The sequence below is a fragment of the Salvelinus alpinus genome, chromosome 5 (genome assembly GCF_045679555.1).
Source record: "Salvelinus alpinus chromosome 5, SLU_Salpinus.1, whole genome shotgun sequence".
Taxonomy (NCBI): Eukaryota; Metazoa; Chordata; class Actinopteri; order Salmoniformes; family Salmonidae; genus Salvelinus; species Salvelinus alpinus.
Genome location: NC_092090.1, coordinates 67669874 through 67686153, shown reverse-complemented (window position 1 = coordinate 67686153; position 16280 = coordinate 67669874). Strand labels below are relative to the sequence as shown.

The 16280-nt window shown below is 42.7% G+C and overlaps 1 protein-coding gene across 2 annotated transcripts; it reads right to left on the bottom strand.

Moving 5' to 3' along the window:
• Positions 1–4824: 4824 nt before the first annotated feature.
• LOC139576572 (microprocessor complex subunit DGCR8-like) lies at positions 4825–15792 on the bottom strand. 2 transcript variants are annotated; one of them, XM_071402812.1, is made up of 14 exons: positions 15645–15792; positions 14187–15206; positions 11757–11925; positions 11379–11521; positions 10774–11146; positions 10363–10560; positions 10110–10211; positions 9841–9939; positions 9613–9715; positions 9372–9473; positions 9172–9278; positions 8763–8890; positions 8446–8559; positions 4825–6963 (listed from the first exon to the last, which is right to left on the bottom strand). In XM_071402812.1, the coding sequence occupies exons 2-14, from the start codon at positions 14889–14891 to the stop codon at positions 6880–6882; spliced, it is 2427 nt and encodes an 808-aa protein (XP_071258913.1). In that variant the 5' UTR covers positions 14892–15206; positions 15645–15792; the 3' UTR covers positions 4825–6879. The 2 variants fall into 2 exon arrangements, with proteins under 2 accessions (XP_071258913.1, XP_071258914.1); XM_071402813.1 differs by having other exon boundaries at positions 9372–9472; positions 9633–9715.
• Between the last annotated feature and the right edge of the window lie 488 nt (positions 15793–16280).

Here is a 16280-nt window from a genome sequence, read left to right as displayed (position 1 = left end):
CAATTGGATGTCTTTATTTGAGTATGTCTTTACTAACAATTGATAAAGAGGAAAGGTTTGTAACTCAAACCAAACAAAGGAAAACTGACTGTACATCATGTTGTTTTTATGTCCTCCCTTTTCTGTTCAGATAAATGGGCAACACCAACAAAGCGATGCTGCTCTGGCTGTTTGTTCAGAAGAAGTTGCCCTCTGGAAGACATTCACCCATGTCCATCTCAGGTACAATGCCTACTGTAGAATTGCTCTTTAGAAATTCCTATAGAACCTCTCTCTGAGTGCTGTTGTTTTGAAACCCCCAGGCTGTTAGGCCTATATGTGGCTGCCTGACCTGGCAACCTGGGATGAACCTTTGCAGTTGCAGTCTGTACAGGTTTTCTGTAACCACATCAAGAAGCTGAAATTAAATCCAGATGCACTCTGACATTTTGGTCATCCTATTGAATGAGTGAGTCTCTCAGCTACCAACAAGGGGTTTGACAACCTAGTGTCTTAACAAAATACATGCACTGACTGCACTCCCTGTCTGGGTATGCACAACTTTGACCCTAATCCTCTTTCCCCTACTCTTATCATGCAGACTGAATACAGGAACAAGTGTGAGTTCGTCATTGGTATTGGAGCGAATGGAGAAGATGATAAGAGCATATGCTTCAGACTGGGGAAGTACAAAGGGGGATCCTGTGCCGTGGTGGGACCCTCAGACTGCATCCACGTCGCCTCTAAGGCCAAGAGAGTGGTCTGCGAGTTCCAAAAATGTATTAGGTATTAAAGACATCTTACTGAGAGGGAGGCCTCATCTCTGTCCCGCACTGATCCCTCCCTGATCACAGGACACATTGTCACATCTCAGTGAAAGATTCTATCCACGGCATCGGATCTGCCCAATACGCTATTTGACCTACAAAATGGTTTTAGCATGCAACCAGAAGGAATACAAAATATAGATGCACACAGCAATACAGTTGCCGGGTGGTCTCAAATCAGTTTGTGCTGTATATAGCCAATTCTTACTTCTTTTGACCCATCATATGCTATTTGTTGATCTACACAGGACAACCCCATACTCCGTGTATAGGCCTGAGGCATACGAGGTCCATTGGAAGTCGCAAACAGTGCAGACCACAACAAGGACCAAGCAGGCCGTGGCGGTGGTGTTCTTTAACCCGCAGGTGCAGAAACCAGGTTTCAAAGTGGTTAATACTAAAGTAATACAGATGGTAGGGATTCTTAGATTAGAACGCATAAATGTGTACATTTCTGTACCATAGCCCAAGCTTGTGTTTATCGCATGATTCTATAACTGAACAATGTGAAAAAGTGTAGTGACTCCTTTCAAATCCTGTCAGTCATTTAACTGTTTATTAGGGATTCTCTTGCTTTTTCTACTCTGCAGAAATCAAATACCCAGAAGAGCCTCTGTGAAAGAGTATTTCACGAGGATGACAGAGTGATGTAACCGCTTTGTACTTTGTGTCAGCGAGACAAAGGTAAGATCATCAGAAAAACAACAAGTTAACGGTGCAATAATGCACATGGGAATGTTGTGATTGACAGATAATGTTCGGTTCACGAAGGCAATCCCCTAACCCAGAGGACTTGCCGTGTGAGCTGGTAGCTGGAGAGGAGTGTATTCATGAGGAGCTTCTTGGCCTGGAGTTCAGGATATCCCCTTATTATTTTTTCCAGGTGAGTATCCCATGTCATGTATCATAGCTGTAGACTCTTCATCCTTTTTACCCACCATCTTCGGTCCATTTGGCATTATTATATTGAGCTCCAGGAAGTTGTATTTCCTCAGCCATTTTAAGAGCATCTCATCCAAGTTAGTGTCTCTGAAGTACGGCATTACTCTAGTTTATAGCTGTATAATATGTCACTGAGCAGGTGAACACAGGGGCAGCAGAGGTGCTGTACTCAGCTGTAGGAGAATGGGCCCAGCTGGACAAGGACAGCACTGTGCTGTATGTATGCTGCGGAGCAGGAACCATTGGCATCTCTCTGGATAAGGTACTATAGAGCAGGGTTTCCCAAACTCGGTCCTGCATGTTTTGGTTTTTGTCCTAACAATACACAGCTGATTTAAATAACCAACTCATTATCAAGCTTTGATTATTTGAATCAGCTGTGTATTGATGGGGGGGCTGAGTTTGGGAAACCGTGCTATTGAGAGCTGCAGGGAGAATGTGTTTTTAACTTTTAAATAAAGACTCATGGCATCATACATACAGTTGAAGTCAGAAGTTTACATACACCTTAGCCAAATACATTTAAATTCAGTTTTTCACAATTCCTGACATTTAATCCTAGTAAAAATTCCCTTTCTTAGGATCACCACTTTATATTAAGAATGTGAAAATCACATTCCCAGTGGGTCAGAAGTTTACACGCACTCAATTAGTATTTGGTAGCATTGCCTTTAAATTGTTTAACTTGGGTCAAACGTTTCGGGTAGCCTTCCACAAGCTTCCCACAATAAGTTGGGGAAGCTGGTGCATTCCTCCTGACAGAGCTGGTGCAACTGAGTCAGGTTTGTAGGCCTCCTTGCTTGCACACGCTTTTTCAGTTCTGCCCACAAATTTTCTATAGGATTGAGGTCAGAGGTCAGTCTCTCCTGCAGTCCCTCCTACCCCTACAACATGATGCTGCCCCCCCCCCCCCGTGCTTCACAGTTGGGATGGTGTTCTTCGGCTTGCAAGCCTCCCCCTTTTTCCTCCAAACATAACAATGGTCATTATGGCCAAACAGTTCTATTTTTGTTTCATCAGACCAGAGGACATTTCTCCAAAAAGTACAATCTTTGTCCCCATATGCAAACCGTAGTCTGGCTTTTTTATGGCTGTTTAGGAGCAGTAACTTCTTCCTTGCTGAACGGCCTTTCAGGGTATGTCGATATAGGACTCGTTTTACTGTGGATATAGATGCTTTTGTACCTGTTTTCTCCAGCATCTTCACAAGGACCTTTGCTGTTGTTCTGGGATTGATTTGCACTTTTCGAAACCAAAGTACCTTCATCTCTAGGAGACAGAACGCGTGTCCTTCCTAAGAGTTATGATGGCTGCGTGGTCCTATAGTGTTTATACTTGCATACTATTGTTTGTACAGATGAACGTGGTACCTTCAGGCGTTTGGAAATTGCTCCCAAGGATGAACCAGACTTCTGGAGGTCAACATTTATTTTTTTCTGAGGTCTTGGCTGATTTCTTTTGATTTTCCCATGATGTCAAGCAAAGAGGCACTGAGTTTGAAGGTAGGCCTTGAAATACATCCACAGGTACACCTCCAATTGACTCAAATTATGTCAATTAGAATATCAGAAGCTTCTAAAGCCATGACATCATTTTCTGGAATTTTCCGAGCTGTTTAAAGGCACAGTCAACTTAGTGTGTGTAAACTTCTGACCCACTGGAATTGTGATACAGTGAATTATAAGTGAAATAATTTGTCTATAAACAATTGTTAAAAAAATTACTTGTCATGGACAAAGTAGCTGTCCTAACCGATTTGCCAAAACTATAGTTTGTTAACAAGACATTTGTGGAGTGGTTGAAAAACAAGTTTTAATGACTCCAACCTAAGTGTATGTAAACTTCCGACTTAACTGTACATATCAAGCAGGGTTGCTGTTGAATTACATTTCAATTCAGGAAGTAAACTGAAATTTAAATGGTATCGACCACAACCCTGATTACAGCAACTGTATGGATTAATCTGTCTGGTAATGTGTGACAAAGGAAAAGTCATTTACTCTGTTGACACTGTCTTTCTGTTTCCTGCAGAGGGTGAGGAAAGTGATTGGGATAGATGTTTCAGGAAACAGTGAAGGACGCCAAAGTCAATGCGAAGATCAATGGTAAGAGGCATAATCAGATTGGTCAAGCTGTACCAGTCGCCAGGCACCAATGCATTTCCCCACATTTTGTTAACAAGTGGGATTAAATTGGATTTGTCATTTTCTGTCAACAATCTACACAAAATACTCTGAGGGGGGGGGGGGGGGAGAGAACTTTTGATTAGGTAAGTATTCAACCCCGAGTCAATACATGTTAGAATCACCTTTGCCAACGATTACAGCTGTGGGTCTTTCTGGGTAAGTCTTACGAGCTTTGTCTTACAACATTCTTTAGAAAATTCTTCAAGCTCTGTCAAGTTGGTTGTTGATCATTGCTTGACAGCTATTTAAGTCTTGCCGCAGATTTAAGTGAAAACTAACTAGACCACCCAGGAACATTCAATGTCATCTTGGTAAGAAACTCCAATGTAGATTAGCCCTTGTTTTAGGTAATTGTCCCGCTGAAAGGTGAATTTGTCTCCCATGGTGAAATCCCTGAACGGTTTCCTTCCTCTCCAGCAACTGAGTTACGAAGAATGCCTGTATCAATACACCATCCAAAGGGATATTTAATGTATGCTTTTTAAAAACGTACACATCTACCAATAGGTCCCCTTTGCGGTTGAATCTTTTTGAAATTCACTGCTCCACTGAAACCTTACAGATAATTGTGTGGGGTAGAGAAGGTAGTCATTCAAAATCACACGAAACACTTATTGCACACAGTGAGTCCATGCAACTTACTATGTGAGTTGTTAAGCTTGCCATAAGAGTGAATACTTGACTCAAGGCTTTTTATTTAATGTGGGTTCTCTGTAGATATCTTATAGTCCAATTTGGGGCAGGATAAAAGTGAATTTCAGTTTAATAGCTCCTTGGTTGACGTCTTGATGCATGTATGAATTACAAAATAAAAAGACCCCCCACAAACAAGCTCTGGTTAATTTGGGGACACTAATACAGGCAGGGGTCATTTCAAGCAGGAGCCAGCCTAAGTCATGACAATTTTATTTGCATAAACCAATTTCACTGAAAGTCAGCGATCCCAAGTCGCTGTTACATACTTCATTTTCTAGGCAGCAATATCTCTAGCAAACAACTTGTTACAACTCTAAAAAGTGTAAAAGGCATATTTTCTTTACACACTAACACTTGGCAAGACAGAATACGCACATATGAGGTGGGGGGGGTCATTCAATACAACAGCATTGTGCCCATGTACAATGGTGAATTCTGATCAGATGCATTAAACATTCAGGAAAAGCGCACAAACCGAATAGTTCACACAATGAATGCACATCAGTTTATATTTTGTTCCAGCAGGTATTGCATCTTTAACCTTTCATGTGTGTGTAATATATATATATTTACGTATTGTATGCAGCAACCTACAGTATTCTATAAAAATGCATAAGACTGTATTTAAGCTTTGGTAGACACTGCTTCTTTAGCTATCGGATGTAATTATAATGACATGATCGTATTTTGTTCGAGGTAAAGTGTGCCGACTTAATTTCCGTAGATTGCCTATTGCAGAGGATCGCAGTTATCCTACACAATGCTTGAAAACGTGATTGATCAGAACACACACAATGATGGCAAACAAACCTTGTTAGAGACGACCAACCCATTAAAACAATTCTTAATTAATCTGTACATGCTAAAGGCAATTCTTCCAGAACATCAATATTAATGTCTTGTCGCGTTATGACATCTTAACTGGCTAAACAAATGCTGTATCAGGAGGGGCTTGGTCAATCCATTTCCCTTGAAGGGGGACTTTGGCCCTGTGAGTTCTCTGGGATGGGAACCCTTCATGGAATGGGTCAACTAAGGCAACATGTAGCCAATTGTTCTCCCATCTGTATATGGGTCCTTAAATGAATGGCTAAATAGTAAGAGTCTGCATGTTGTATTGTTTTGCTTTAATTAGTCTAAAAAAAAGTATGAAGCGGCTAACACCTAATTACAGAAAGAAAAGTCCAAAAGTATAGGCCGCCTTATATGTAACAACTTTATCTTGTATATCTCCTCAATGACTACAGTACTTCAAGCCCTTGTGCTTGTTGTCTGCAGTGCTAACGTGGAAACAAGATCTTAGCTAGACAGACCAGCCTTAGCTGTCCATTGATATGTTTCATCCTGTATATCCAGAACAAAGGCAATTCAAATTATTAGTCCCTCTTAATGTCTATTCCATAATAAATTCAAAATACATTTCTCATACTAAGAACACGAGCATGTAACAAGAAGTATGACTGGACTCACTGGAGTTGTGCAGAAAACTGCATTTTTTCCTTCTCTTAACAGGTAAATGTTTCACGTGCAAATGAAAACGTAAGCTTGCCATTCTTCAGACGAAGCATACTCAAAAACCCTAATCACCATCCAAATCATACACATCAACAATATCCATATTACAACAGCATATAAATTGGTTTTCCACAACGTACCAGAATAGCAAAAGCAGAGACTGCAAACGAATCCCTTTGAATAGGCTATGCTTTAAGCATACAAGGAAACCTGCTGAAATGTTCAGTGTGTCCGAAAAGTATGGAGTGTATTAGAAATTAAATCGCAACTATAAAACAAGGGGGGGGGGGCGGGCGGCTAGTGATTTTCAGCAGTCATTACTACACAGTAAACAGGCTGACTGAAATTGCTGTGGTTCATAGATACATGTCAAGTCATCTCAACCGGTCTGTCTGCAACCCCTGTGGTTCAATTTATAGAAGCGCTGCTGCGTAGAGATTGCATCAAGAGGTAGATGGTGCTCACTCTACTGTCAGTCTGTCTGTTAGTGCATTTGTCCTATTCTTACCCGAGCCACTAACAATGAACCATAAACACCTGGGGGGGGGGGGTCAAATAACAAACAGCTTGGAGAAACAGTGCTAAGATGACCACCTTTATAGTATAAATGTGTTGTATTGCCCTTTCACAATGATGCATAATTGGATGATAGATTGGTGGCGCGACTTTTTATCTGACAGTGACTATGGCTACCATTGGTCAGTGCCATGTTAGGTTGGTTGCAGTGATAGTTCCTAGACGTCAACAGTACAGAGCGGCTGACTGCCAGGCTGGGCTGACTCCATTATGGTCATCTTGGGCTTCTTCCTGGTTTCCGCCTGAAGCACAACAAAGACAGCAGGGTGTATTTATTAGGGCACACCGTAGCAAAATGTTTTGCACCAGAAAAAAAAACATTTACACTGAACAAATATATATGCAACAACTTCAAAGGTTAACTGAATTACAGTTTATATACTGTAAGAAAATCAGTCAATTGAAATAAATTCATTAGGCCCTAATCTATGGATTTCACATGACTGGGAATACAGATATGGCCGTGGATCAGAAAGCCAATCAGTATCTGGTTTGACCACCATTTGCCTCATGCAGCGTGACACATCTCCTTCGCATAGAGTTGATCAGGCTGTTGATTGTGGCCTGTGGAATGTTGTCCCACTCCTCTTCAATGGCTGTGCGAAGTTGCTGGATATTGGCGGGAACTGGAACACGCTGTCGTACACGTCAATCCAGAGCATCCCAAACATGTTAAATGGGTGACATGTCTGGTGTGTATGCGGTCCATGGAAGAACTGGGACATTTTCAGCTTCCAGGAATTGTGTACAGACCCATGCGACACGGGGCCGTGCATTATCATGCTGAAACACGAGGTGAAGGAAGAATGGCACGACAATGGGCCTCGATCTCTTCACAGTATCTCGGTGCATTCAAATTACCATTGATAAAATGCAATTGTATTCGTTGTCCGTAGCTTATGCCTGCACATACAATAACCCCAACGCCACCAAGGGACACTGTTCACAACGTTGACATAGGCAAACCAACTTTAAGAGTGGCCTTTTATTGTCCCCAGCACAAGGTGCAACTGTGTAATGAGCATGCAGTTTAATAAGCTTCTTGATATGCTAAACCTGCCAGGTGGATGGATAATCTCGGCAAAGTGGAAATGCTCACTAAAAGGGATGTAAACAAATTTGTGCACAAAATGAGAGAAAAGCTTTTTGTGCGTATGGAACATTTCAGGGATCTTATTTCAGCTCATGAAACCAACACTTTACATGTTGCGTTTATATATTTTGGTTCAGTGTATTTCGAATTGGACAAATTCAAGTAGTCCTTTTTGTCAATTCTCTACCACTTGGTGCCTAATGAATACACCGCAGAAATTGTCCTAACAGTTTGAACTGCTGCACCGAACTGAGGAATTTACCTCGATAAAACATAATTCAAGATCATAATCCAGGCCACACTTGCATACAAACATGATTTATGACAGCGCCTGAAATAAGGTACAATTGGAGCAACATTACGAAATATGAGTAACACGACAGTGCAGAGGTAACGCAACTGGAGCAAAGACCAGAAGAATTGCAGGAGTGTCAGAAAGCGGGAGAGATCTCCCTGTCTAGGTACGTCAATGTCCAACACCGGAGTCAGTGCAGCTTTGGAACCTGACAGGGTTATCAGACAGACGTAGAACACTCCAGTAAGAAAACTCCCTGATGACGCCAAATGCAGAGGTTACACCAGAGACCCAGAATCTAAATAGGAGCTCCTACACTCTACAGGTAACACTTACCCTCTCCTTAGCCAGTTTCTTCATCTCCTCTTGCAGTTTGTTCAGGATGTGAAGATTTGGCCTGTTCTTTTTGGCATACTGTTGAAGTTCAATCACACTCTTGTCTGAATTTTCCTGCGAAAAAAAATAAAAAAAGCCATCAGTTTATGGAAATGAGAGACACACATCTGGTTGAAAGCGAAGCAGCATATGCCATCAAATCAGTTTTTCTTCAGATGAGCTAAAGTCTATATGACCCTAACTGACCTATGGGCCTCCAACAGCAGAGGAGCATCTGTGCTGAGGTACAGTATATGAGGTGTACAGGTAGTACCTACCTTCTTCACCATCTTACTGCTCTCTCTGCCGTACATGCGGAGCAGTGACCCCCAGTTCTTTACGTGGGGGTGCAGCATCTGTAGGATCTTCTGCGACGCCAGCTGCTTCCCCACACGCTTATTCTTGCCTGGAAAACAGGACATATACATACAGAGCAGCAGCCATTAGTAATGCTAACTAGATTTACACTGCATTAACACAGCTCGGCTTTGAGCAGGGAAATTCTTACCCATATATAGTGTAGATACCCAAAGGCGCAAACATGGTGTTCAGAGTAAAAGTAGTCTGAATTCTCTATATATGACTCTGACAAAAAGCAAAGCTTTTACATTAACACAGAGTGGCATGGAGCATGTTAGGTCTGGGACTTGCTGTGGTGACTGGAGGGTCAGTGTGGGGGTAACTTACACCATCCACGCACAGTGTGCTTGCCACACGTCATCACATATTCACTCTTCTGGTTCTTCCCTGGGATCACCTCAAACTTGATGCTGGTGTCACCCATTCCATGGTTTCTACAGGGCACAAGAGAGTTGAATTTCAAGGTTACCAGATTAATCAGAACTAGGAATTTTGATTATGCTTACACCTCATGTCTTGAGTCTTACCTCTTAAGGCACTCGTGTAGAATCTGATATGGCGAGAGTAAGCCTGCTTTATTGGTCAGTTCGTACACCCTAGAATCTTCAATACTGATATGATTAAAATACTGCAGGAAACAAGAACACATGAATGGACATTAGTATTCAGCCAAATGATCAACTAGCTAGTAAAGTACAATGTTATAAAAGAGACATGTTATCAGACCAAACACAAAAAGAAGATATTGATTTAATTAAGGGCCTTTCCAATGATTGGCAGGCTGATACCTCCAGTTCATCCCCTTCTACAAGCTTCTCCTCAGATGTCTGCTTGACAAAGTCAGGGATGAGGATCTCCAGTGTGGCTCGAGCTACAGGGGAGACATCAGTAAATAACCTGTTTCTGATTCTTTTTTATTTATAGTTCACAGACAGCCTTTGCAGCTGCTTAAGAGGATAGAAATTCAAAGAGTGATATGAGACGAAAGTACTGTACCAGCTTTATTCTTGGCAAGTTTTTTACTGCTTGCAGTTCCCGTGCCATATGTCACTCCGTCTATAATGACGGAGGCGCCAAAGGGTTCACTTGGGTTCTCTGGGGGAGATGGAAAAAGAGGATTCATTTGGTGCAAACGGCATAAAGGCCCTTTCTCAGGTTAGTGCTTTGGTGATGTGTTTTGTTCTAAGAAAAAAAACTGTCACTTGGACAAGCTAGTTGAAAATCAACATCATGGACGGGGAGAAGAGACAAAAATAGGGACTTACCACATTCAAAAAAGTTGTAAACAGGTCGGACCTTTAGGACACGTTGCATATATTCATGTAGGATGCAAACTTCAGACTTCCCATTTGGATTAATGACAAACTCTGAGAAAAATAAAGAGGGAAAGAGTTGATGCGATTAGCGCAATACTCCACACTGAAATAGTTGACACCCTATTCCCGAAATAGTGTCCTACTTTTGGGAATAGGGTGCCAATTCAGATGTAGCCTATGGTTCTTCTTCTGCACCCAGTACCTTTCTTGGTGGGGGTATCTGATACAGACAGAGTGATGAGCTTCTGGTTGGCAGGCAGAATGGGTCTCTCAGACTCAGCCTGCTTCCTCTTCATGTCCCTGTTGAACTGCCTGCGCTCTGCCCAGGTACGGAACTTCTTCACGGTCACTTGTTCAAAGTCAAAGCACTTCTCCAGGTAGCTGCGGAACTCCTCAATTTCTGGTTGGGGTTTCAATAAGGGAGAGGTATCGGTTATATTGTTGCTTTAGAAACCAAACTTGACGTGTATAGCTGTTCTTTAGAAATACCAACCAACACACTATTATCCCCTACGTTCACAAGATATTAAACATACTATCCATCAGCCATGGCATTCAAAACTACTACCTGCTGGCAAGACAATTGCTCGTCATGGAGTGTGTTGACCCTTACCTATGGATTCATCTTTACACACCTCCACCGTGGCCCTGACCTGTCCCAGAGCCCCATGGGCCATCTCATAAGAGTGGGGCATCTTGCCGTGTGGGACAGGACACCTTTCTATGGTTCCTTCTGTGACCAGGCCTGTCTCCAACTCCACCTCTCCACCATCCCCCAGGCTCAGACCAAGGGCCACAGTGGTAGGGTCCTCCTGGGCTGTGGAGTCAGGCTCGTCTGGTCTCTCCAGGGAGTCTGCCTCTTCCCCAGGCTTCACAGGAGACACCACAGCATTGGGCGTCACCTCTCCGTTCTGTTGCCTTTCCTCGTGATCCTTCATCTTCCTATAGTGCAAGCAGGGGATGCTACTGGTGGGAGGGTCGTGTTTCTGTACGCAGTGGCACAAGGGGTTTGGTTAGAAGTAGGTTGTTACCGTTGTTTGAGAATAGAGAAATAATGGACATTCATCCTTATTCCTTTAGTTTGATCATTCCTACCAAAAATGTAAATATTACACCAGTATTCAGTGTATAACAATGGGGTTCCTGACATGTTACTAACCCTCTAAAAGACTCAAATGTACAGCAGTTTCCATCGGTCTTATCACTTCCACGTCTTACCCTGATGCTCCCGGTCCCCAGGAAGTAAGGTCTGGACCAGGTCACTACTCTGGTCTCTCTGTGCAGGTAGACTGGAATGCCAGAGTTATGGAATGTCATGATCCATCCGTCAGGTAGTGGCTCAGTGGGTGGACGCCCACGACCTGGGAAACACACACTCATCACTACACATCAGCGTCAAACACACACACCTGCGCCACACACAATACGACAACGTCTGCAGACAGACACGACTACACATCGCACACAATCAGTGTCCTCTCACAAACGTGATGTTATGCATTCATAAGATATGATATGAACGCATAACATCAATATGTGTAAGGCTCAGATACACCGTTACCAAAGGCAGATCAGCGCCAGGCATCCACCACTCACTCTTCAGGACTGTTTTAATTTTGGTCATCATGGGCTGAACGCCTCCCTCCCCGTCCGACGCGTGGTCACTGTCCCCTGCATACTCAGCAGCCCCCTCTGCCAGGCGCATCTTTTTGGGCACGGGCATGCCCTCCTCCAGCAGAGCATCTACATCATTGTCGAAGTCCTCCTGGAAAAGACTGTGGTTGAGCGAGTGGGGGAGAATCGAGGGGTGGCGGCAGCCCGAACCTGCCATGTTCTCCATTCAGTTAGGGCTACGCCATCTTGTCAGCACTTTCACAAGAGGAAATTTCAAGTCATGTTTGCAACCAATATCTGGCATGCATAACAAACAAAAGCTTTGGAAACAAACAAAGTGGATGAGAGGAGATTCAAATCAGGTTGAACTTTTGAAGACACCAAGCATACCAACTACACTACCGGTCAAAAGTTAAGAGCACATTCTCATTCAAGGGTTTTTATTTGTACTATTTTCTACATTGTAGAATAGTGAAAGACATCAAAACTATTAAATAACAGATGGAATCATGTAGTAACCAAAAAAAAAAGTTGAACAAACAAAATATATTTTAGATTCCTCAAAGTAGCCACCCTTTGCCTTGATGACTGCCAAGAGTGTGCAAAGCTTTCTCTCAACGAGCTTCATGAGGAATGCTTATCCAACAGTCTTGAAGGTGTTCCCGCATATGCTGAGCACTTGTTTGCTGCTTTTCCTTCACTGTGCGGACCAACTCATCCCAGAAACATCTCAATTGGGGTTGAGGTCAGATGATTGTGGAGGCCAGGTCATCTGGTAAACTAGCCCTTACACAGCCTGGAGGTGTGTTGGGTCATTGTCCTGTTGAAAAACAAATGATAGTCCCACTAAGCGCAAACCAGATGGGATGCTGGTTAAGTGCTGATTTCTAAATAAATCAGTGTCATCAGCAAAGCACCCCCACACCGTAACACCACCCCCTACATGCTTTACGGTGGGAAACACACATGCGGAGATCAGCCGTTCACCTACACCACGTCTCACAAAGGCAGTTGGAGCCAAAAATCTAAAATCTCAACTCATCAGACCAAAAGGACAGATTTCCACCGGTCTAATGCTCATGTTTCTTGGCCCAAGCAAGTTACTTCTTATTGGTGTGCTTTAGTAGTGGTTTCTTTGCAGCAATTCGACCATGAGCGCCTGATTCACAGTCTCCTCTGAACAGTTGATGTTGAATGTCTGTTACTTGAACTCTGAAGCATTTATTTGGGCTGCAAATGTTCCCGATTGACTGACCTTCGTGTCTTAAAGTAATGTTGGACTGTTGTTTATCGTTGCTTTTTTGAGCTGTTCTTGCTCCAATATAGACTTGGTATTTTACCAAATAGGGCTATCTGCTGTATACCACCCCTACCTTGTCACAACACACTTGGTTGCCTCAAACACATTAAGGAAAGAAATTCCACAAATGAACTTTTAACAAGGCACACCTGTTTATTGAAATGCATTCCAGGTGACGACCTCATGAAGCTGGTTGAGAGAATGCAAATAGTAGGCAAAGCTGTCATCAAGGCAATGGGTGGCTATTTGAAGAATCTCAAATATTTTGATTTGTTATATACTTTTCTGGTTACTACATGATTCCATATGTGTTATTTAATAGTTTTGATGTCTTTACTATTATTCTACAATGTAGTAAAAAGCAAAAATAAAGAAAAACCCTTGAATGAGTAAGTGTTCTAAAACTTGACCGGTAGTGTATGTCAACCTCAATCTCAAGTAGAAAAATAATGAATTTCTGCTGCTTCCATCAAGAATCAAAACTACGATGAACAAGCTGACATTTTATTCCGATATCACCAGAAAAATGACTATACACTATTACCCTTTTCACATTACAGAGCCAAACCATACTGGGGTAACATCGTCACTAGAGCCTGAATGATATTATTGCGGTCCACCGATATCTGTTGATATTGGCTTTTTATCCCTATTATCGGACAATAATTCCACCGATAAATAGGATAACAAAAATTATAACTTATGATTATCTGAACACTGGCAGCCATTCTCATGATGCGTCATTCATTTCACAAAGTAAGAAATCAACATTTGAAGCATATTTCTTGGACAATTGCTGGTTTGGATGGCAATTTATAAAAATGCAGTGTGAAAAATAACTATTTTTCATTTCCCCAGTGTAAAAAAAGTATGTTTTAATTACGGCAGATATTTCAATATCGGTAAGTTCTCCACACAAAAATCATTATCTGTATCGTTGTTACGCATCTTCCATAGTTGCTGGAACTGTGCTGGAAAGGATGATGTGAAAAGAATATCCAAGCCATTATGGTTTCGGGTCAGCCCTACAGTGTGAACAAGGCACAAAAGATCAGTGAGTGGACAATGACAAGGCTCTGCAGAGGCAAAGACAGGGCCCCTTGGTTACGTACCTCATATGAGTAATTCAGGTTCTCCTCGTCAGCATTCTCCGGTTGAACCATTTCCTCAGACCTGAAACCCCCCTGCTCCACATTCTCCGTATCCAGGAAGTCCTGACTGAAGTCCTCCAGCTCGTCCAAGACCGCAAATTCCACTTTGTTCTCCAGGTCTGCCTCTTCCCCTCTCCTCCCTGCACTGCCACAGACCATCCCGTTCCCCAGTCCTGAGCTACCCTCAACAGCCCCTAGCTCTGTATCGGCATCATGCAACTCACCATTAAGGCCCTCTGAGCTGGTCTCCCCTACACCACCACCCTCCTGACCGATCCCTGTGTACAGCACCTTCCTATCTTTGCACCTGCTGCTATCTACAACGCTGACACTGATCTTAATGTCTTGTAGTAACTTAAGCTCTGGTAGGAACTTGGTGACAGGGGGCGCATGGCGGGCTGTTCTAGGGCACAGTGCGCTGGGTTCAGCCTCATCTGACAGGTTATTACTGAAGGTTATGGAGCCCTTGGCGAGGAGCCCCAGGTCCTGGTCCCCTGCTGGGGTGTGTGTCTGTCCATCACCACCAGAGCTAACGTCCATTTCCTCTGCGTCACTGGACGTTTGCAGGGGAGGTGGTGGAGGCTGCGCTTTACCATTAAGGCCCTCCGAGTTTAAATCATCAGGTGGCTCCAACGGCAAGGGGGGTAATATGTCATCTATCTCCATGTTGACTGTCTTATGAATTACTAAATACAATAAATTCTCTATGGGTCACCCTGGCTGTTTTTGCAACCTGTTCTAATAAGTATTTAGCTCAAATGCATGCAGAAGCACATTGCACAAGATTTCGAACAAAACAACTTCCCTGTGTTGATCATGTACCAGTGTTGAATATGCTAAGCTGACTACATTGTTCTTTTCATTAATGTAGACAGCTTTTTAGAATCACTGTCTCAATTATTGGAAATCACAATGCATTCAGCTTATATTACTCGGGTTCTAGGCACTGCGACTCCTCCACTGTCAAATCCTCCGTCAGAGCTAGAAAAACAGAGACATGTCAGTCAATAATTGATGCCAAGAGAGCAACATTGCGGTGCAAAAACATGTAGCCACGGTAGCTATGCACATTATGCAGCATTTTTATGATGGCTTACTAATGCCAGCACCACAGGCCAAGCAGTGCAAGAAAAAGCCTTACTTGGTTGCAGAATGCTAACGTTAACTGGATTCACCCTACAAAGTCATCTAATGCTAAAACTTTTGCTAATAGTTAGCAATATGGGGCACCGTCGAAACTGAACGATTTCAAAAAACGAGCAATTTGTACTGTCCTTCTACGCACTAGCCTAGCTAACTTTAGCTACCTGGTTAGCTTAGCTCAAACTTGAAGCTAAGCGGTTAAGCTACACAATTAGGTGTCAAAATGACTGGGCTAAATATTAAAAACAGAAACAATGAGCACATTTGATCACTCACCTATATTTCATTTACAAAATGTTCTTCCCTTAACTAGCAAACATAAATTATTTTATTCTTTTAACGAGGCCAGACAGATCCCTTCCCCGTTCCGCCATCTTGCAGACAGCTGCAGAATTCTTCTGAAACACCACCCCCAATACCGGCATTTTGAAGATTGAGCGGTGAAGAGTCCAATCACCATTTAGTTCTACGTGGGCACACTAATCAACAACCGACAAAGGCAGGCCTTTGCCTCACTGCGGGAATAAATCGACCAATCAAACATTAGAATATATCACAGTTGACCAATGAGAACGGTAGGCACAATTGGGTTGCGAATTGCAGTGGCCACATACTGACGCTGGGTGGCAATCATCTTCACCCAATGTCTTCACCAGTAACATTGTATGCAAAGTAGCGATCAGTGAAACGAGATAAATCATAATACATGAAACATTGTATGCAATTTTATCTGCATAATCTACTAAAATTAGAACCCTGCTGTTTCTAATCTGCATAGAGCCTCTGAACAACACTCAGACATACCCATCGTGTTTACTGAAGATTCAAAAGTTTCTGCAAATTATATAAATCAATATTTAAACATAGGAACTGTGACAACCGTTGCACTGGCCACAGTTTATTCAGCGACAA

Bases quoted from the DNA above. Each gene is read 5' to 3' on its own strand.
- LOC139576572 (XM_071402812.1), bottom strand. From the start codon at position 14,891: ATGGAGATAGATGACATATTACCCCCCTTGCCGTTGGAGCCACCTGAT. The intron at 10,212-10,362 runs GTACTGGGTGCA...TATTTTTCTCAG, and splicing joins AGATACCCCCACCAAGAAAG to AGTTTGTCATTAATCCAAAT. The intron at 9,474-9,612 runs GGAAAGGCCCTT...TTGTTTCCTGCA, and splicing joins GTATCAGCCTGCCAATCATT to GTATTTTAATCATATCAGTA.